General features: G+C 44.0%; 1 protein-coding gene across 2 annotated transcripts in view; it reads right to left on the bottom strand.

Annotated features, from left to right (window-relative positions):
* The window catches only part of tlcd4b (TLC domain containing 4b), a 41,540-nt gene extending 19,685 nt beyond the window's left edge, over window positions 1-21,855 (bottom strand). Inside the window, exons 1-2 of one of the 2 annotated variants that reach the window (XM_080446630.1) lie at window positions 21,400-21,855; window positions 6,339-6,491 (exon numbers count right to left, since the gene is read on the bottom strand). In XM_080446630.1, coding sequence (XP_080302756.1) covers window positions 6,339-6,484 — 146 coding nt within the window. In that variant the 5' untranslated portion in view covers window positions 6,485-6,491; window positions 21,400-21,855. The remainder of the gene's footprint in view (window positions 1-6,338; window positions 6,492-21,399) is intronic. The other variant, XM_080446631.1, reaches the window with a different exon arrangement.
* Between the last annotated feature and the right edge of the window lie 277 nt (window positions 21,856-22,132).

The following is a 22,132-nucleotide window of genomic DNA, read 5'->3' as shown; positions in this document are numbered from 1 at the left end:
TCTCTACGCCTCCTCCTTGCGTGGAAGAGTCACGTCTCTGTGTTGTTTATTATTGTGATCACACGGCCCGCCTGGGTGTCAAGCTGCGCTACGAGCTTGTAGATCTGCTAGTTTTGAAAGATCTTGGAACGTTTTGTGCAAATCTTTGAATACATATATTTTTTTGGAAACAACATTTTTAACTCAAATCTTTGCTTCTGGAGGTCCCTGGAACAAAGTATTTGACAAATGTTCGCTTAAAAAAATATTTATATTCAACGATTTACACAAATTTTTAGCAGATCTACAAGCTCATAGCGCGGCACTCTGTGCCGCGCTATGAGCTTGTGGATCTGCTATTTTTGAAAGGCCAAAGAAATCTAAAATGACACCCGTCCCGGGTGACGGATCGTATTCGGTTAGCCCAAAAAAAAAAAGGTCACGGTGTAAATAAATGCACTCCTAGCCTGCTTAGGTCACCTTCGGAGCTCAGGCTCCAAAGGCCATAGACATATAAAGGTAGACGCCTCCTTCGGCTCTGAAGCGTTCGTATCTCGGGCGCGCTTCCTTGTTCTGCAGGGCTAACCTATCACTTCCTTCCGCTTCAGCAGGGGGCGTTCGGTAGGCCAATCAGAGGCAGGTGGGGCGGGTCTTTTCTCTCGCGCAGCAACTAGTCAGTTAGACGCGCTGTGATTGGCCAGTAGTCAACGCGATGTGATTGGTCAGTAGTGAAACAGCCCTGCGGAAGAGCCTTGTATTGAGATACCAGTCGCTCCAATGAACTGCAGAGGCCAATGAGGTATCTAGGTTTCTATATCTATGCCAAAGGCTGCGTATTTAGTAATAATTAAGTAATACATTCACGCATGAGGATCCAACTAAAGCCTAGTTTATACTCCGTCCTATGACACTTTGATAGAACGTGTTGTTAGCTTGTATGTAGATCATTCTTTTTGGCAAGTGACAACCAACCACAATTTAAGCTTAAAAATACTCCATGTCCTTTGTTTCTTTTCATAAATTTTTTTAAAAGTGGCAAGTGCGACGACCTGTGTTTTGTATGGGGTATGAACTATGTAATGTCAAATTCATAATGCGTGTTAATGCCTGGTGTAAATGGGGCCTGTGATGATGATGATTTTAACAGCTCGCTCTGTCTCTCTCTCTCATAGAAGTAGTAAGGTCTTGGTTACATTAAAAAAAAAAAAACACACACACACACACACACACACACACACACTGACACGCTGGGATCTGGGCTGTTATGCAATGGTGGGCAACTGTGGGCCAAACAGTGAGCATTTGGCCTTTGACTGGTTATGTTCCATATACCACGGTCCATCCCTGGAACGCCGCCCCCCCTCCAGCACTATGCTAATATGGACAGATACTGTAGCAGATAGACGTCAACTATGACTCTGTGTGAGGGGTTAAATAGCCCACTGTGGGGTGTGTGTGTGTGTGTGTGTGTGTGTGTGTGTGTGTGTGTGTGTGTGTGTGTGTGTGTGTGTGTGTGTGTGTGTGTGTGTGTGTGTGTGTGTGTGTGTGTGAGAGAGAGAGGGGGGGGAGGGGGGGAGAGAGAGAGAGAGATATGGAAAAGGAAGTGAAAAACTAAAAAAAGAGAGAAGCTGAGAAAGAAAGACAGAGCGAGAACGATGCAATCACCCAGAGCCAAAGATGTTACGCAACAGCAAATCACTGCCCTAAACCTTTGAACTTAAACCTCGAAAACTATCTATTCAGAAGAACTTGAAAGCATGCCTTTGCTCTGCCAATACGTTCAAATCACTGCAGGGCTGGTGGTGTGGAATGTTGATGAGCCTCTAGAAAACAGATGCTTGTGGTCTTTCTTGTAGTTCTACAGAGATTTATTGATGAAAGACTGCCACTCGTTTAAAGGTGTATGGTCTACCTTTCTCTTAACGTTTTTAACCCATTAAGACCGGGAACGCATCTGTGTCATTTTAGATTTCTTCAGGCTATTCAAAAATAGCAGATCTACAAGCTCATAGCGCGGCACCGAGTGCCGTGCTTTGAGCTTGCAGATCTGCTATTTTTGAAAAATCGTGAAAAAAAAAATATATATTTTTTTTTTCAAAAAACTGTTAGGATTTAGAAAACATTTTAAGAATCGGACTCAGGCTTTAATGGGTTAAAAGGGTTCTGACATCGAGTACTATCCTAGACCGAGTAATACCGTCAAATAGGTAAGGTATAACTCTGAGGTTTGCACTTATTGAACAAGACGGGGTATATTGATGGCAGGTAGGGCTACGCAATATAACGATATATTGATTATCACGGTCTGGGATTTTGATTATCGTAATAATGTGATCATATGACAGTGTGGGGGGGGGGGGGGTATTGTCATACAATACAATGTTATCGACACAATATCGACAGAGGTATTTGGTCAAAAGTATCACCGTGACATTTGATTTTGTTCATTTCGCCCCGGCCCATGACATGGCTTTCCTGTGAATGGAGTAATATGGATGGCAAGACGGACAAAAGAATTGTGGAGAAAAAATATCTTCTTATTTATGAAATAATTTTGAGAAATGTTGGAATTGTCTTTAATTGATGACAAGTGTGAATTTAAATGCAGGAAACCGAAAAAATTAGAACACTGAGGCTAATTACCTCCTATGAAAGTGCATTGTTTTTAATCAACCGTGTGGCTTGGAGTATTATACCACGGCTGCTTACCAACAGTTAAAATATTTGGGGCAATATGGTCTTTTACCACTTAAACCCTAAATACTTAGTCGACCTAGTCTCGCGTGGCCAGAATGTTGCCTCCCACAATTTTCAAATAGCATTCAGAGATTGTGGAATAGTTGTCTGGCTATGCGAGACTATAGTCGACCCCCAAGAGCTCTATACTATATGTCGCCAGCTTTAATTCCTTCAACACCAAATCTCTACACCAAAAATAGCCAATCTACAACTTGTAGAGCTTAAAGATTGGCCATTTTCGCCCCAGAATAGGGACGGTAGGTTTCATGTGGTTAAATAGAAACAAAGTTTGTGAATTATGTTATAGAAATTGCATTTATCATTATTATTATTATGTATTGTTAAGATACAGTTTTTACAGTAAGCCTGTATAGCCTACCATATGGTACATTTAGTTAGCCTTATTTGCAGAGTGAGCTAATGAAATCTCACACACACACACACACACACACACACACACACACACACACACACACACACACACACACACACACACACACACACACACACACACACACACACACACACACACACACACACACACGTCAGAGAGAAGCTCAGGAGAATAGCTCTGCAACAAAAACAACACACTCACAGCCTTTAATAAAATAAAGAAAACAATGTATTGCTGTATTGATCTACTTGTCAATTTTTCCCTGTGGTATGAGTGGTTAGTGAGCCCGCCTAGGGAGCCAGAGGCCCTGGTTGCCCCAGGTTCGATTCCAGGCCAGACCAGCATATGTGTCGATGAAATGAAATTTGTCCCTGAGCAAGACTCTTAACCCCTAATTGCTCACAGGTTCTCATTGGAAACAAGACCGCAAGGACTTTCATAAACGACCTGTTAAAAGAAATTATCCTTATGACAACACTAAAGGCCACTTTATGCTTTGAGCTACCAGTGTCAAACAACATGTCGCACCACGTGCCTTACAAGTCTCGAGTGTTCATACTGTCTGCGACTTCCCCACGAAATATAAACAAGGAAGTGAATGTGGTCTCACATCTCCATGGCAAAGATGGTTGATTTAGAAAGATAGAGGCGAAATGGTACAAATCCTACGAATGATCTCCTGAGTGGGCGACGTCTGACGGCAGATCTCACGAACGTCCTACATTTACTGGTGCTAGATCCCACTAGAGCTAGAGTGTGTTGCTGGGGCAGTGAAAGCTCGATAATAAAGTAGATTTTCTCCTGATTTGTCTCTCTGAAAAAAGCCATTTTAGTATGAAAATCTTGGTAAGATTGTGTGGCTTATTGTGATTGGGTCCAATATTTAGTTCAGTGACCAGGTGGCCTAAGAATGGTTCAGAAGCTGTGTTCACGTTCACTTCTTCCATTGGATATAATAGACTACAACCTGCTTCCGCTCTCCTAAAAGGGCGGCCGCCTACTTCACACAGATACGAGAAGAAAACCGGATATGGCAGGTTTTTCATTATTTTTGTCTTGGTCCAGGGTAACGGCCAGAGCTTACTTTGTCTTCACAACCAATCAAGAGAATGCAACAATTTATGAAACGTCTGCGAACATTTCTTTCTCCAGAGGTACGCAAAACCTTTTGCCTAAGTCCTTTGTGACACATTTTGTTGTTTTGACATCTATTTCGTTGTGTGTGATATCGTTCGAAAATTGGCCACAAGACCAAAAAATACACACACACACACACACACACACACCTATTGTTGTGTCTCTTGAATTGTAAGAAACATCATAATTCATGCTGTTATGCAATGATGTTTTCTAATAAAACTTGAACATGCACATTCACACCTGGGAGCTGACCAGTACAATCACACCTGGGAGCTGACCAGTAGAACAGTCTGTACTGCAGATTCAGCTGTCCAATATGATGATTTTATATACTGAATAAAGGTCTACATTCACAAACATACAGTATACTAGGCACCCCACACACACACACACACACACACACACACACACACACACACACACACACACACACACACACACACACACACACACACACACACACACACACACACACACACACACACACACACACACACACACACACACACACACACACACACACACACACACACACACACCTGCCCAACAGCCTGCCTCCTCCCACTCACAGTGCTACCACTCTCTCCTCTCCTCCACTTCAAAACTGCTCTGTAGGTCTTGTCACAGTCTTGCTTGAATATGACAAGAGCCACCATGACCGGTTTTGATTGAAAAAGCAAACGGCAGGAGTGCCGTTTGGAAATGTTTCATGTTTAAGGCGACTGAACAAGGAAAGGCCAAGGACACATTCCCTACACATTCCTAAGTAAGACAAATAAACAATTCTGTACCTCTTATTAACGGCGCTAAGTGAACGTATGGCGTCAACCAAAGTCACACAATACACACAAACGTATTATCAACAACACATAATGTTGCACGTTCCCGAAAAAGGTTGAAAGTCAAAATGAAATAGCTTGTAGCTAATGTATAGCCGTTAATAGTGTTTTATTGAGGGTATTATTTAGAATGGTGATGAGGCCGCCATGTCAAGGGTTTGTGGTTATCTGAAAATATTAATGAACGTCCTCCGGCAAGTACTGTAGTCTCCGTGGCCACGGTATAATTGCTAATAAATATTGAATAAGTGGACCAGAGCTCGGGATAGAAACGAGCACACAGCACAGGCTTGCAAGCTACTCGCCTCATTTATATGTTTTCCCTATCATTATACAGTAAATCTTCAATTTTGGAATATATTGTATCTATTAGCACAGCCAACACTTTCCATTATGGACCATGCGTACAGTGAGACGGCAAGAATGTATAGGACTCATGTTATTGTAAGGGAACGGGGTGCTTCAATAATTTGCCAGTGCTGCAGTGTTGTGTAACCTTATAGTACAGTAGGCCAGCCAGATACTTGTACAGGACAGTAGCCGCTTGTATGGCCTTGCATGGGCTGTCCCTGAGCCAATGCTTATTCTATTGTACAGTAGCTGTCAAGTACCAGATTGAAATTTCACCTGTTATCCTAGACAGCCAGAGAGGCAAAGAGATATCCAGACAGACAGACAGACAGTCAGTCATGGATATTAACCATATGAACCCTTGTGTCCCTATTCTGGGCATGTCATAATAGGCTAATATTCGGTGCAAACAGGCCAACGTTCGCCGAAAAGAGACGATCTATTCGTATATATCCACGAAATCCCATAAAACTTACCACTCAAATTTCTATTCTGATGTTGTTGTTCTAACTTATAGATTATGTCCATAATGTGTAATGTGATATGTGATGCCTCTCGAACTATGACTGGTAGCCTATTCTATTTCCCTCTCTGTAAGAGAGGTGTTGTGTAGTAATGTCAATGTATAGTGTGATCTGTCTATGTATTGTGTATTTGTTTATGTGTTGTGATGTTTGTGTCCTGATGGCTGCTTGACACAAAATGAATTTCTCTTTTGTGCCACAGGGAGCATTTGTGTTAGAATGTTTTAAAAAGGATTCCACATTTTATTTCAAGGGTTTTTGAACATCGCAGATCTACAAGCTCACAACGCGTCACATCGCGATGCGTTGTTGCTTATTTCTCTCACACAATATGGCAACGCTGGGCGGGCGGGCGGGCGGGGGGAAACCAACCTGGAGTTCCACTCGGTGAGCTTGGTGGATGGCAGGCAACCATAGCCTGGCGAGATCAAGGAGGAGAGGAGCGGGCTGGCCACCGAGAAGAGGAACTGGAATCCCACGAAGCTTCCAGACACCACCGTCAACTCTCGCATCTCCATCACTCACCTGTAGTGACAGGAGAGAGAGAGAGAGAGAGACGTGAGGCAGAGAGAAGGGCGAGAGATGAATGATGATGTGGGCAAATTACCCCATCAGGACCGGGGAACGTGTTATTTTTAGATTTCTTTGGCTATAAAAAAAAATGTGCAGATCTACAAGCTCATAGCGCGGCACTGAGCTTGTAGATCAGCATTTTTATTTATTTTTATCGTGAAAATGTGTGCAAATCCTTGAATATATGCCCTTTTTAAAGCGAACTCAAATCTTTGCTTCTGGGGATGCTACAAATATGTCTTCTAAAACAGTTTTCTGGAGAAAAAAAAACATATGTTGCTATAATATCAGTGGTGCTCAAACCTTTTCATGTAAAGGACCACCCAAAATTATATGTATTAAAAATGTAAAAATATATATTTAATTCAAATTCAAAGATTTGCAAAAATGTTCAAGATTTTTTTTAAATATCAAGCTCATAGCACGGCACTCGGTGCCGCGCTATGAGCTTGTATATCTGCTATTATATCTGCTATTTTTGAATAACCAAAGAAATCAAAAAGATTACACAGATGCGTTCCCGGTCTTAATAGGTTAACTTTTTACGTGACGATTAATTGTCACACAAATAATTGCTGTAGATAATAACTGTCTTTGACCATAAAAATGACATTTCTGTTTGGCTTTTAGGCTTTGAAGTTGCACAGGGCAGATATGACAAATAACCTCAATACACAAAAAAATAACTGACATAATTGAACAACTTCATACTTTAAAAAAATGCTTTAAAAAAATGTGTGGAAACGGCCGAAAATAGTGGAAATAGCAGATCTACAAGTTTGTAACAATTCATAACAATATTAGACAGACACGCAAAACAAACGTAACTCTGAGAGAGTGCACAAAATGGAACCAAATGGATCCGTATGGTTCCATTTGTACTCTTAAAGAGTTACAGACCTGTAAGGGTCCATTTGGAACCCCCCCCCCCCCCCCCCCTCAAAGAACCCTGTGGTTCCCTGGACCCCACTATGAGAACCACTGCCCGAGGAGTACCCCAAAGACCCCAGGGGTCCGTGGGGGGGTTCCAGGGGTCGCCAGAAAAATGTGTTAATATAGCGTCACAATACTTTTAACCACTTTTACCTTTCATACTTTGCCTATTAAAAAAATTTAATAATTTATCGTGAAAATGTGTGCAAACCTTTGAATATACATATTTTTAAAGCGAACGTTTGTAACTCAAATCTTTGCTTCTGGGGGGTCCCTGGAACAAAATATTTTGAGATGGGGCGGCCAAATACATAATCATTTTGGGGGTCCTTGACATCAAAAAGTTTGGGGACCACTGCTTTAGGGGGATCTAAATTGACCCTTACAAGTCTGTAACTCTGACAGCGTACAAATGGAACCAAATGGACCCGGTAGGGTCCATTTGGTTCCATTTTCTACACTGTCAGAGTTAAGGGGGGTCCTTGAAATGTAAGAGTTAAACACTGTAAAAGAGAAACACTGCCCCAAAAGAATACTGTAATGACAGCCTAACATCAGTGGACGCCCTTTCTAAATTACAGTTTCTAATTAGTGACCCTTTGTCCCGGTGAATGGAAATCCTTTCCTACTATAACGTTCTCCACTATTCGGGGATGGCTTTTCACTGGCTGGGACACTGCTGGAGCAGTTTGCTGCCATTCAGTCACTGAGAGCCATTAATGAGGTCGGACACTTCATGTTTGGCGATTACATCTGGCTCAACGTTCAGCGTTCCCATTCATTTCCAAAGGTGTTCTGATAGGGTTAAGGACGGGGCTCTGCGCTGCACTGGTGGAAAGTAACCAAGTACATTTACTCAATTACTGCAGTCTGTACTTAATTAAGTAAAATATGTAAAAATATATATATACTTTATACTTCTACTGCACACTACATCTCAGAGGCGAATGTTGTACTTTTTACTCCACTACAAATATTTGAAAACTTTAGTTACTAGTGACTTCATCTACTCGAAAATAGCCGATCAACAAGCTCACAACGCATTCAACACATTTTTGAAAGAAATTCTGAAATCAGCATGAGTACTTTTTTGGTACTTTTAAGTATGTTTTGATGCCCAATACCTTTGTACTTTCCCTCAAGTAACATGTTGAATACAGGCCTTTTACTTGTAACAGCGTATACATTGTGGTATACTTTTACTTAAGTAAAAACTGTGAGTACTTCTTCCACCACTGCTGTGCAGGCCAGTCACATTCTTCCTCACTCCATCATCATCTCAACAAACCCTTCCTGTACAGGGGGGGGGGGGGCATAACGGGGGGCATGGTGAGAGAGATAGTCATTCTGAAACAGTAAACAGCCTTCTGCAAACTGCCGCCACACAATTGTCTATAATGGCGTTGTAGCTATATTGACCACTTTCACCAAAATAGCTGATCTACAAGCTCACAACCACGTCATGTCGTCGCGGCTTGTGAGCTTGCAGATCAGCCATTTTCGCCGTACAGTAGCACAATTCATAAAACGGCGCTTAGGGGTAGTTTAGATTTGCATTAGGGCTGGTAATATTCAATATTCAAATTTAAAAAAATATGTTTTAATGTTTATTTGACAGGAACAATACAAAAAACAATGTATCAAGTTATAAAAACAAACAAAATATATGTTTTATTGGATCCGAGCACTTGACACATAGTTTTTTGTATTGTTCAAATTAATATATATATATATATATTTTTTATAATAATAATATTCGAATATATTCGAATATCTGCCAATTTTTAAGACCAATATTCGAATATAATTTCTGAGGAAAGTTACCAGCCCTAATTTGCATTCATGGGAACAAGGGGCACTAATTACCAACACTAATCAAAAGGGGGCTTTCACTGATGTTTGGTCATATGGTGCAGGGGTCTTCAACAGGGAGGTCCTCAGATATACTACAGGGGAGCGGACAAATCTTTATGCGATAGGATTTTTTTTTACTTTAACCACTTGAACACTAGCATCCCTATTCTGAGGGGAACTTTAGCCGAAAATGGCAGATCTACAAGCTAACCGCGAGGCGTTGTAAGCTTGTTGATCGGCTAGAGGTTTGGTATAAGGGGGAAAAAAAGAGCGGACCAAATACAAGTTCTTAACAGTGGTTAACTGTCTGAAAATACACTTTAACATGAATCCAACACAACGCTACACACAATGACAGTGCTGTCAAAGTCTATGAAGCCATCTATGAAATCTATGAAAAAGTTTAATCTGCAACAGGGCGGCCATAGCTGAGTGGTTAGTGAGCCCGCCTAGGGAGCCAGAGGCCCTGGTTGCCCCAGGTACGATTCCAGGCCACGCCAGCATATGTGTCGATGAAATGAAATTTGTCCCTGAGCAAGACTCTTAACCCCTAATTGCTCACAGGCCCTCATTGGAAACAAGCCCGCAAGGACTTTCATGAACGTCCTGTTAAAAGGAATTATCCTTAACACAATTGTATACAATATGTAGTGTGTGGGGGGTCCCTGCTTCATCTCTCTCAGCTAAGGGGTCCTTGGACTGAAAAACGTTGAAAACCTCATTAAGTCCAAAACTGTTACTTTTCCGGATTCAAATTCAAAAACAGCCAAAGTGGCATATCTACAACCTCACAACATGGCGCGTTTTGAGCTAGCAGATATGCTAAAGTAGCATTGCTACTTTTGTGTGACGCTGTAGTACGTGCAAGTAGGGTGTTAATTTGCAATTTGTTTATATAAAAAGTATGTTTATGTAAATAAAAACACAAAAAGTTGAATATGGAGATAGAAGGTGTCTGCCCGACAGCAACGATGGAGTGTATAAGTTACAGGGAAATTGGAGAACCAGGGAAATTGGAGAAGGCGCGCTCGTTTTTACCACCCACCAGCAATTCTAGAGGGAAACACTAGAGGGAACCACGAATGCAAGCCACGAGCCAGGCTTCCCAACTAAAGTGCACAAACATATATGGCCGCGACCACACACACACACGCGCTTTCAATTTGGTTTATTGAAAGCATGACTGTTAAGATACTTTTATTGTGTTCTGGCTTTTAACATTTGTTTTAGTTTCTCCCTAACACACACACACACACACACACACACACACACACACACACACACACACACACACACACACACACACACACACACACACACACACACACACACACACACACACACACACACACACACACACACACACACACACACACACACACGAAAATAACTATTGTGTCGCATCAAAGCCCCGCCTCGCGGCGCCATCTCCTCCTCCTCCTCCTCCTCCTCCTCCTCATCACGCCGCCTCGCGGCGCCGCGTCCTCCTCCTCGCGAGCCTCGCGTAATAAACCCTGTCTCGCCCCGAAGCCCTGTGCCTAAAAACGAGCGCGCCTTCTCCAATTTCCCTGGTTCTCCAATTTCCCTGTGACATATATACTGTATACAGGGAAGGAGGTGAAAGATGGAGGGAACGTGGGGAAAAAAAGACGCTGCCTGGCACGAAAAAAAAGGACAGGGGGTGGAGAAACCCAGGGAGGGATGCTGGGGTATTATTACTGATGTGGGCACTGGGATAGAGGAGAGAGGCACGGCATGTGGAGGGTTAATCCATTCAATCCAGGAACGCATCCCGTGTCATTTTTAGATTTCTTCGGCTATTCAAAAATAGCAGATCTACAAGCTCATAGCGCGGCACCGAGTGCCGCGCTATGAGCTTGTAGGTCTGCTATTTTTGAAAAATCGTGGAAATGTGTGCAAATCTTTGAATATATGTATTTGTAACTCAAATCTTTGCTTCTGCTTTGCTTGTTTTGAACAAAATATTTTACAAACGTTTGCTTTAAAAACAAGATATATTCAAAGATTTGCAAAATTTTTCACGATTAAAAAAAATAGCAGATCTACAAGCTCGTAGCGCCGCACTCGGTGCCGCGCTACGAGCTTGTATATCTGCTATTTTTGAACTGCCAAAAAAAATCGTAAAATGACACAGATGCGTTCCCGGATTGAATGGGTTAATATAGCAAAGCCCTTTCATTGGTGTGTGCATTTCACAAGGGGATTACGTGCCACTGTTTAGTAATCACACACTCAAGAATTCCTTGACAAGGACAAGAAGGAGAAAACAACAGCAGCAACAGTAAGAAGGAAACATATCAGAAAAGAGGATTGTCAAGATGTTGCAAAAGAGGAGGTTAACCCCTTGAACCCCAGCGACCCGATTCTGGGCATAAGAAGGCAAACGTTCGGCAGGAGGACATTTCGGCGAACATAGCCGTATCTACAAGCTCACGTCGTGTTGCGACGCGCTTGTAGATGGGCTATTTTGGGGCAAAGAGATTTGGTGTAGAGGGAAAAAGGAGGGCCCCCCCCAGTATAGACCCCTGGGGGGACCCTGGCCAACAAAGTATACATGGTTTAAGTGGTTAAGGTTTAAGTGGTTAAGTGGTTAAGTGGTTAAGAGAGGATGAATACATAACCATAGGCTGTGGCCGGAAAGGCAGGGAGATAGGAAGCATAACAACACAAATGTAAACAAACTGTGTCCGTGCGAGTGTTTCCACGAAGGAGTAGGCATGTCACAATTATTACATAATCACCTCATTTAATTGTGATTTATTTCCGCTACACTTTTTTTGAAAGTATACAATTATTGAATAGGTCAGTAATTTCTTTGTATGTTAAGTTATTTGTCATATCTACCATTTTTTATTTATACGTTCCGATGTTCAACGCCAAAAACACAATTCAATTGTCAATTTGTATGACAATTAATCGTCAAATTACATGTTGTAATCGTGACTGCCCTATGTGGGAGGCAGCCGTGGAAATGAACCAGACTGTCCACACAGCCAGCTGCCTCTCCAACGGTCACTTCAGGACATTGACTTTCACGTACACACACACACACACACACACACACACACACACACACACACACACACACACACACACACACACACACACACACACACACACACACACACACACACACACACACACACACACACACACACACACACACACACACACACACACACACACACACACACACACACACACACACACACACACAGGCAAACTAGAACCCTCATCTTTTCACACCGAAGCCACTCTACATCACCGGCAAAACAAAAAAAAACAGCCACTAAAACGGTCTCCAGCTCCAAGTCAAAGGGGGACAGAGGGTCTTTTCTCTCCGCTGTCACCAGGGGGAGCGGGCGCAGAGGGGAAACACTCGGGTCCTCAAAATCCCGTCCTCCCATTCGCTGTCACAGAGACGGCCGTTATCTGGCAGATAACAAATCTCGCTTCTCAGGTTCTTCTCCCTGCCTTTGAGCCATTTCGTTCAAGTTCGAGCAGGCCAGCTAGAACTCTGCTAGGCCATAAAAGTAACACTAGTTCTATATATATATATAAAGCAGCCGTTCTGCCGTTTGCCCCCATTTCGGTCGAGCCCTCAATCGTCCCGGACGCCCATGCCTAATTTATGCTCCGCCGTACGTCTGTGTCACTACAGGCCGAAAATAGCACAACGTGTCATAGATGCGACCCGTCGTGAGCTTGTAGATCGGCTATTTCCGGCACGCGACGTACGTGGCATGTGGGGGGGGGGGTTAACCCATTCAATCCCGGAACGCATCTGTGTCATTTTAAGATTTTTGGCTATTCAAAAATACCAGATCTACAAGCTCATAGCGCGTGGAGCTTGTAGGTCTGCTATTTTTGAAACATCGGGAAGATTTGTGCAAATCTTTGAATATATATATTTTTTTTAAGCGTACATTTGTAACTCAAATCTTTGATTCTGGGGGTCCCTGGAACAAAATATTTTACAAATGTTCGCATTAAAAATATATCTATATTCAAAGATATGCACAAATGTTCACGATTTTTGAAAAATAGCAGATCTACAAGCTCGTGGTGCGGCACTCGGTGCCGCGCCACGAGCTTGTAGATCTGCTATTTTTGAATAGCCCAAAGAAATCTAAAATGCAACGTACTGTATATACTGTTATAAGTCAGGCTTCACACAACTTGACCGGCAGTGAGAGCACAGTGTCAGGCAATCAGTCACACTCACTCACTCACACTCCTCGGCGAGGGGGATTAGGAGAGAGTAGGTCTCTCCTCTCCAAAGGCCCTTTAGACAGATCTGTCCAGGCCTGTGTGTGTGAGTGAGTGTCTGTGAGAGAACGTCCCTCTCGGTGTGTCGCGTCACCCCCCCACATTCACCTCTACGACGACATCTTGAGACTCTCCTAGCTCATTGGTTCTCAAAGTGGGGTCCGGGGGGACCCCCAGGGGTCCAGGGGGGGTGGGGTCCAGGGGGTCCCCCACCCAGGGGGTCCCCACCCAGCAGAAGTGGTTAACATAGCATCATCTTACCCTCTTTATCCATACATATGTTGGCTATTCAAAAATAGCAGATCTACAAGCTCGTAGATCTGCTATTTTTGGGCGGTGTAGCCGCCCCTATAAGTGGGGTTGGGACACCCCTTTCCTGCACTGTGATTGGCCCATTAGTACACCCCCCTAGCTGTACTGCGATTGGCTGACTCTATTGGCTGACTCTATTCAGCACTGTGATTGGCTAGTGAGACACATGATGACATTAATAACCTATAAATAGGACTATGCACTTCAAAAAATCCATATTTTTTTTAAGTGAGCTTCATAAAACAAAGATAAAATAAACAAACATAAACCGAGAAGACATCATCATCGCCGCCATCACCATTATCATCTCTTGTCCGCCCACTTCACACTGGGTGTGATTTTTGGGCGGTGAAACCGCCCCTATATGTGAGGTTTGGACATTTGCACCCCCCCAACCCTGCGCTGTGATTGGCCACCAGTGTACCCCCCTAACCCTGCACCGTGATTGGCCAATCACAGTCTATTCAGGACTGTGATTGGCTAGTGAAACATGACACATGTGCATAGCCCTATAAATAGGACTATGCACTTAAAAAAAACACATTTATGTTTTTTTTTAAGTTAGGGGTGTACAATGGTTGGTACACAATATTATCGCTGTGATGACCACTGTGACCACACCGCCCACTTCACACTGGGTGTGATTTTTGTCTCCGCCGGAGGTGGAGAGTATGTTTTCGCTTCGTCCCGCCGTGTGTTAGCATGGCCCCTAGCCAAGCTAACATTGGTCAAGCTCCACGTGACACGTGTCAATATGTTGACACCAATGCCTTTGATTGGCTAGAGGGACGTATGACGAAATAAAATCCTATAAATAGGTGTGTCACTTCAAAAGACCATCTATGTCTTTTGAAGTGAGGTAAGACAGGATCAATCAGTCAATCAGATTGGAACAGTACCTTCCAGTACAAATCACCCGTCCGTGCGTGTGTGTGTCCCTCTGAGAACACCTAACATTGGTCAAGCAAAGGCGCAGAAGGCCAAAGCTAAGAAAGCATACTCATCTACAACAGTAACACAGAAGAGGACTATAGAGTTGAATTGATCCCACAACAAGGCCGAAGTCTTAATACTGTAACAATTGGCCACCTTGATCAAATACATTATGTAGCACTAGAGAAAACTGACATAGATCAAACACACCAATCAACTGTTGAAACTGTTCAAGACAATGAAGATGAAGAAGACAGACAAGCATTTGAACAAACCAGTCAATTACGAGGACTCCCATATGACACATTGCTTCAAGAAGATTTTTTCTTAGATGCAGACACTACATATTCAGTCGCCCCTGCAGAACACCAAAAACCACGCGCATTCTACCAAGACGACCCGTTCTACCAAGACGACCCGTGCTATCAAAATAGCACGGGTCTGCTGGCGGAGACTTGTGCTCCGAGGAGCACATTTTCTAGTTAATAATATTTTTGAAAAATATAGAAAATGTTTAGACATTTTTGAATAATTTGGATTTTTTTTTAACACAAATCTCTTCTGGGGAGTCCCTGGCACAAGCACTTTTCAGATGGGGGTCCGCGCGGACAAATGTATATCGATTTGGGGGTCCTTGGCAAGAAAAGAACTTGAGAACTACAGTCCTAGCTAACTAAGACACGTGAGAATTTAGATTAACATTTATTTACATTCCGGGGGGGGGGGGCGGCTCAGAATGAGGCAATACCATTTTAAATCTGCAATCTCTAAAGCTTCATGTCCCAGCTTCAGGAGGACTTGAACCTGTAGGTCTCCCAGCTTGGCCAAAGGGGGGATATTGCACGTGTGAGCTTCGGGCAGTGCTACTCGTCAACCTACCCAACACCAGGGTGTAAATTCCTCAGTGAAAGATTATAGGGAGACCACCTCCAACCGCTGCAGATGTGCTGCAGATGAGTCCAATTTTGAGGCATTTGTACTTTACTAGAGTATTTTCAATACTTTTACTTCTACTCCACTACATCTCAGTCTCAGAGGCAAATATTGTTCTTGTTACTCCACTACAATTCTTGACACTTGACTTACTTACTTAATCCTCTTGGCCCCCTTGGGAGCATAGGGCGTCCACCATGGATCTCCACCTCACTCTCCTCTGCGCAATGTTCTTTACTTCTTGCCAGGAGGTCCCCGTCTTGGTCAGTTCACCAAGTGTGGACCGCCTCCAGTTGGATTTTGGTCTCCCTGGCTTCCTCTTGCCTTGAGGATTATAGTCCAGAGCTTGTCTTGCTATATTACTCGGATCCTTTCTAAGTGTATGGCCAATCCATCCCCACTTTCTAAATTTGATTTGTGTGTTGATTTGCTCCTGTTTCATGCATCTCCACAGTTCTACATTTGAGATCTTGTTGGGCCACCAAATCCTCAGTATGTATCTGAGACAGTTGTTAATAAACACTTGCAGTTTATCAGTGATTGATTTGGTGGTTTTCCAGGTTTCACAGCCATAGAGAAGGACAGACTTTACTGTATTGTTTACTCACAATTCTTGACAGCTTTATAGTTACTTTGTAGATTTTGATTATGAATACAAAACATACATTAACCACTTCAGCCCTATATATGTCCTTCAGCTACTTGAAAATAGCCGATCTACAAGCTCCCAATGCGGAATATATTCAAAGGTGTTGTATACATTTAGAAAACTTCTGAAAATTGGACATTCTGCAGTAAAACATGACTTTTACTTTTAACAGAGTATATATATATATGTCACAGTACGTTTGGAGAACCAGTACGATTGAAGACAGAGCGCTCGTTTTTAGGCACGGGGCTCCTTCGGGGCGAGGCGGGGCTTTTCGAGACAGGGTTTATTAGCGAGGCTCGAGAGGAGGAGAAGGAGGACGGCGCTGCGAGGCGGGGGGTTATTACGCGAGGCTCGCGAGGAAGAGGAGCCTCCTCCTCCTCCTCCTCCTCGCGTAATAAACCGTCCCGTCCTCTCCTTCTCTCCTTCTCCTCCTCCTCGGAGGAGAAGGAGAACGCGGAGAGGCGGGGCTTTGATGCGCCGAGCGGACCTGTCTTTTGTTGTTCCCCCCCACATAGCAACCAGGAAGCTACGCTAGGGGAACCATAATATCTATGAGGGGAACGCTGAACACGCGTTCACACGCACACGCTTGTCCATGACGGAGGCGCGCCGATTTAGTGGAGCTTGAGGCCGAGGAAGTGCGCCCTCGCGCCTCCAGGCGCGAGTGCCCGCACTGACCGGCCGACGCTCCACTAGTCGACTCAGCGCCGTTTGATTTGTAAACCGATAGGGACAGAATAGTTCTTTTCATGGATCACTGTGTGTGTGTGTGTGTGTGTGTGTGTGTGTGTGTGTGTCAGGGAGAAAGTAAAACAAAAGCCAGAACACAATAAAAGTATCTAAACAGTCCTGCTTTCAATAAACCAAAAAAAGCATGAGCGCGTGCGCGTGTGTGCGTGTGTGTGTGTGTGTGTGTGTGTGACTGTGTGTGTGTGTGTGTGGCCATATATGTTTGTGCACAAGCCTGGCTTGTGGCTCCCTCTAGTGCTGGGTGGGTGGTAAAAACGAGCGCGCTTTCTTCAATCGTACTGGTTCTCCAATCATACTGTAACATATACACACACTGTAGTATTGATACTTTTACTTAAGTAAAAAACATTGAGTACTTCTCCCACCTCTGACTAGTTATATTGTAACATACAGATCGGTTGAAATATTCATCAAAATAAGTTCTGGGCCCAGACGGCTGGCGTAGCGGTCCGGGCACCTAGGCTGCAGCCTGACAGCGTGTCGCGTGTTCGAGTCTCGATCCCGACGACCTTTGCTGCGGGTCACTCCCCATCTCTCTCTCCCCATTTCCTGTCAGTCTACTGTATGCTATCAAATAAAGGCAGAAACACTTTTTTTTTAAAGAATCCGTTGCTTTTAACCCTTTAAGACCGGGAACGCATCTGTGTGTCATTTTTTAGATTTCTTTGGCTATTCAAAAATAGCAAACATTTTTAACTCAAATCTTTGCATCTGGGGGTCCCTGGAACAAAGCCAAAGAAATCTAAAAATGACACACGGATGTGTTCCTGGTCAAAAAGGGTTAAGACCAGCTCAAATCACAATTAAGACCATATACAATGCCAAAGATTACATACTGATGGACATACTGTAGTGTACAGGACATACTGTAGCGTCGTACAGTACACACGAGTAGCAACTCAACAGCAGCACTAGCCATAAGATTGTTGTCCCAACGCCATACTGGCCTGTTGCCCACACATGACACTCCAGGCATGTAGCCTACATTAAGTTCTATTTTTACATGGGGGGGAGAAAAGTCCAGTGTCATGACTCCACGTGTCTCCGCCTACACCATACAGCGCAGGGCGACACACACAACAGAGGAGCGCACACACACGCCTCATGACAAACTGTCACTGTCACATGCAAACCCCTTTCAAGTCAAATGACAGCAGCGTACACATACATAAATAAAAGGAGGATGGTGGCCTTAACGCTGAACCTTCAGGGCGTTATTCTATTTTCCCCCGAACAACATCTGGGATTGTTTTTTGAAACTTGACGTAATGCGCCGGGGTGAATATTTTGAGAAATTGAAGAGAAGGCTGGCCAACATGTACACACACCATTTTTAACACAAGAAGAGGTGTAAAACGGAACCAAATGGAACCCTTATAAAGGGCCTGTAACTCTGAAAAGCGTGTACGGGTCCATTTGGTTTCATTTTGCACACTCTTTCGGAGTATGAGAGAGGTTTCACGCAAACCCCTGTTCCATAACACAACTCCCCAACTTGTCGTATCATGGGCTTGTCTGAGCCAACCCCGGCCAGCTCATAGCATGGCATCTTAAGTAGCCAATTATTGTGGGCTGTGGTGGCAGCATCACACCGCCGTCCTGGGTCCCGTTGTCGGGTCCCAAGACAAGACAGACGGCCTCTTATTGTCCCCTCAATGCAGCACATTCCTCAGCCATGTTGGTTGGATCATCTGCTGCATGTGCCTGAATAATTCATTGGTAGAGCCTCACCTGGGTTAGAAGCGGCTTTAAGCCTGCCACATGGAGAGAGAGAGAGCGAGCGAGAGAGGCGTACACACCACACACACACACACACACAGTCCCAAGTCCTACTACATCTGACATTAAGCAGGAGAGCAGGCTCAACCAGCCACGTTTGACCTTGTTGCGGAGTATCTGCTGCTGTCAGCAAACTATGACCCCCGTGGCATATCGACCAACATAAATAATGGGGGTTCAATTCCCCCTGCCCTCTCCACTCCAGCAGTGGAAAGCTAAAACAGCCCTATATGAATACAAGAACAGCTCGCCCCAAAACACGCTCGCCCTGGGGTCAAATCCAACGATCTCAGAAGGGTCGCCACCAGGTATTCCTATACGTAACCTCAGTAAAACTATGCCTAAACCTAACCTTATTCCTATACGTAACCTCAGTAAAACTATGCCTAAACCTAACCTTATTCCTAAACGTAAGCTCAGTAAAACTATGCCTATACCTAACCTTATTCCTAACCGTAACCTCAGTAAAACTATGCCTATACCTAACCTTATTCCTATACGTAACCTCAGTAAAACTATGCCTATACCTAACCTTATTCCTATACGTAACCTCAGTAAAACTGTGCCTATACCTAACCTTATTCCTATACGTAACCTCAGTAAAACTATGCCTAAACCTAACCTTATTCCTAAACGTAAGCTCAGTAAAACTATGCCTATACCTAACCTTATTCCTAACCGTAACCTCAGTAAAACTATGCCTATACCTAACCTTATTCCTAACCGTAACCTCAGTAAAACTATGCCTATACCTAACCTTATTCCTAAACGTAAGCTCAGTAAAACTATGCCTATACCTAACCTTAATACTAACCGTAACCTCAGTAAAACTATGCCTGAACCTAACCTTATTCCTACACGTAACCTCAGTAAAACTATGCCTATACCTAACCTTATTCCTAACCGTAACCTCAGTAAAACTATGCCTATACCTAACCTTATTCCTATACGTAACCTCAGTAAAACTATGCCTAAACCTAACCTTATTCCTAAACGTAAGCTCAGTAAAACTATGCCTATACCTAACCTTATTCCTAACCGTAACCTCAGTAAAACTATGCCTGAACCTAACCTTATTCCTACACGTAACCTCAGTAAAACACCAAAACCTAACCTTAAACGTAACCTCAGTCAAGCTATGCCCAAACCTACCCTTATTCCTATACGTATAACCTCAGTAAAACTATGCCTAAACCCTGAACGTATTTCTAACCTTATCCTCCAGTCCAAAAACGAATAGAACAATACAAGAACCGCTCGGGCGAGCTGGTCAGCGAAAAAAAGATGGGGGCGAGTGTGTTTCGGGGCGACTCTTTCCGGTTAACCCCCCCCCCCTCTTATATGCATCCATGTCTACCGCATTGATGCACCAGGGGGCCAATGCTCACTGCTGGTCGCTCTACCAGCAGCAGCAGCCATAGCCATCATCAAGAAGGCAAAACAAAAACAAACGTGAAATTAACATGTAAACAAGGGCAGTTTTTAGCCATTATCTCCCCCGGGGAGGGGGGAGGGGGGGGCTGAATATAACGACGGACGGACGACAGGTGTCGGATTTTTTTATAGAGCTCAATAAAAATAAGGCGATCTAGATCTCGATGTTGTTATTGTTGTAGTGGCAACGATTCATCATTAGGGATCATCATATCATAAAATAATATGCGGTAAAAAAGATATATACAACACTGCATTATTATTATTATTATTAGACATGGACGGGAGGTTTATAATTGGCTGCCTTTGGTTTGCGCAGCCTTTGTCATTATGGAAAGCATTTAAAACGGAATAATTATTATGCACAATGAGGGGGGAGGAGGGGAGGGTGGGCTTCATGCAGAGCAGAGAGAGGGTCTCTCTCTCTCTTCTTTGCAGTGCGTCAACATTGTAACATTGTAACCGCTTTTGTGAATTAAGCAACACTGTATCATCAACATCATGGCAAACGCCTTAAAAACACACCGATCGCATAATCGCTGCAAAATAAAAACACACACACACGGGGGGGGGGGCTCCACCTTTCAGCTGCACGCCGATCAGACCCCCCGATCTACAAGCCTTTACAACGTAAAAAAAGGCTTGTAGATCGCGGGGTCTGATCGGCGAACGACACAACGGTTACCTTTATTATGCACGATTCCTAATCTAACGGAGCCCCTGTGATCCCTGCCACCACCATGGTGTTGCATTCAACGCGACAACGCGAGAAGGGAGAGAGAGAGAGAAAAAAGGCTCGCGATCACCGCTTTGCCTTTGCGATCACAGAGTCAGAGATCCATTATCATCGTTACAATAATAATAATAAAGCCCATTAATAACAACAACAAGGATCGGGTGATCTGTGTGTGTCTGTCTGTCCCGGCCCGATGCAGGCAAGCAGACACACAGATCACCGGGGTAGTAGTAGTAGGAGGAATATATCTTTACCTGATATCAGTCAGTCGCATAGGGTCTGTGTGTGTGTGTTCGTGTGTGTGTGTGTGTGTATGGGGGTATAGCCTCCCGTTGTAGCTGTCTGCTACCCCCACCACCACCACCACCACCAACCCCCCAGTCCGATCCGATCCGCCTTCTTCACTTCTTTAATGCCACTTTAGCCTGGGCTAACCTGCTAGCTTTGCAGATCTCTCTCTCTCTCTCTCTCTGTGTCTCGATCCGTGTCATAGAAAAAACAAGACAAGAAAAGAGATCCTTTCCGTGCGACGGGGGCGGATCGACGGCCACGCCACCAGATCACAGCCCGCGGTGGTCGCTCATCTCTCGTCTCGGGCTTTGATCGTCTCCTCCTTCCGACGCCGACGTCCTCCCGATCCCCCTGTGTAAAGCGGGGTGGTGGAGTTGTTGAGGGGAAAGTTTTTTTTTAGCCCGTTTTTTATTTCGCCGTTGACAGTTCTCTTCCCAACGCTGACCCCGTGACGTGACGGTGACGCCGCGCCGACACCACGTCCCCCAGCCCCGCCCCCTCCCCTCGCAGCCACACACAGCACGGCGCCACGCCCCCTTGCTGCTGTAAGCCACGCCCCCCGGGAACAAAGGCCACAATGTTGCAGCATTATTGATAATAATAACAGTCACACACAGGCAGTACAGGGGACACTTTAGAGACCACACGATAAGAACAGCTTATTTTATTGCTCATTGTTACCTTATTACTTTTTTT

Source organism: Gymnoscopelus braueri, assembly GCF_963280865.1.
Source record: "Gymnoscopelus braueri genome assembly, chromosome: 13".
Classification (NCBI taxonomy): Eukaryota; Metazoa; Chordata; class Actinopteri; order Myctophiformes; family Myctophidae; genus Gymnoscopelus; species Gymnoscopelus braueri.
This window is presented reverse-complemented; position numbering and strand designations above follow the sequence as displayed.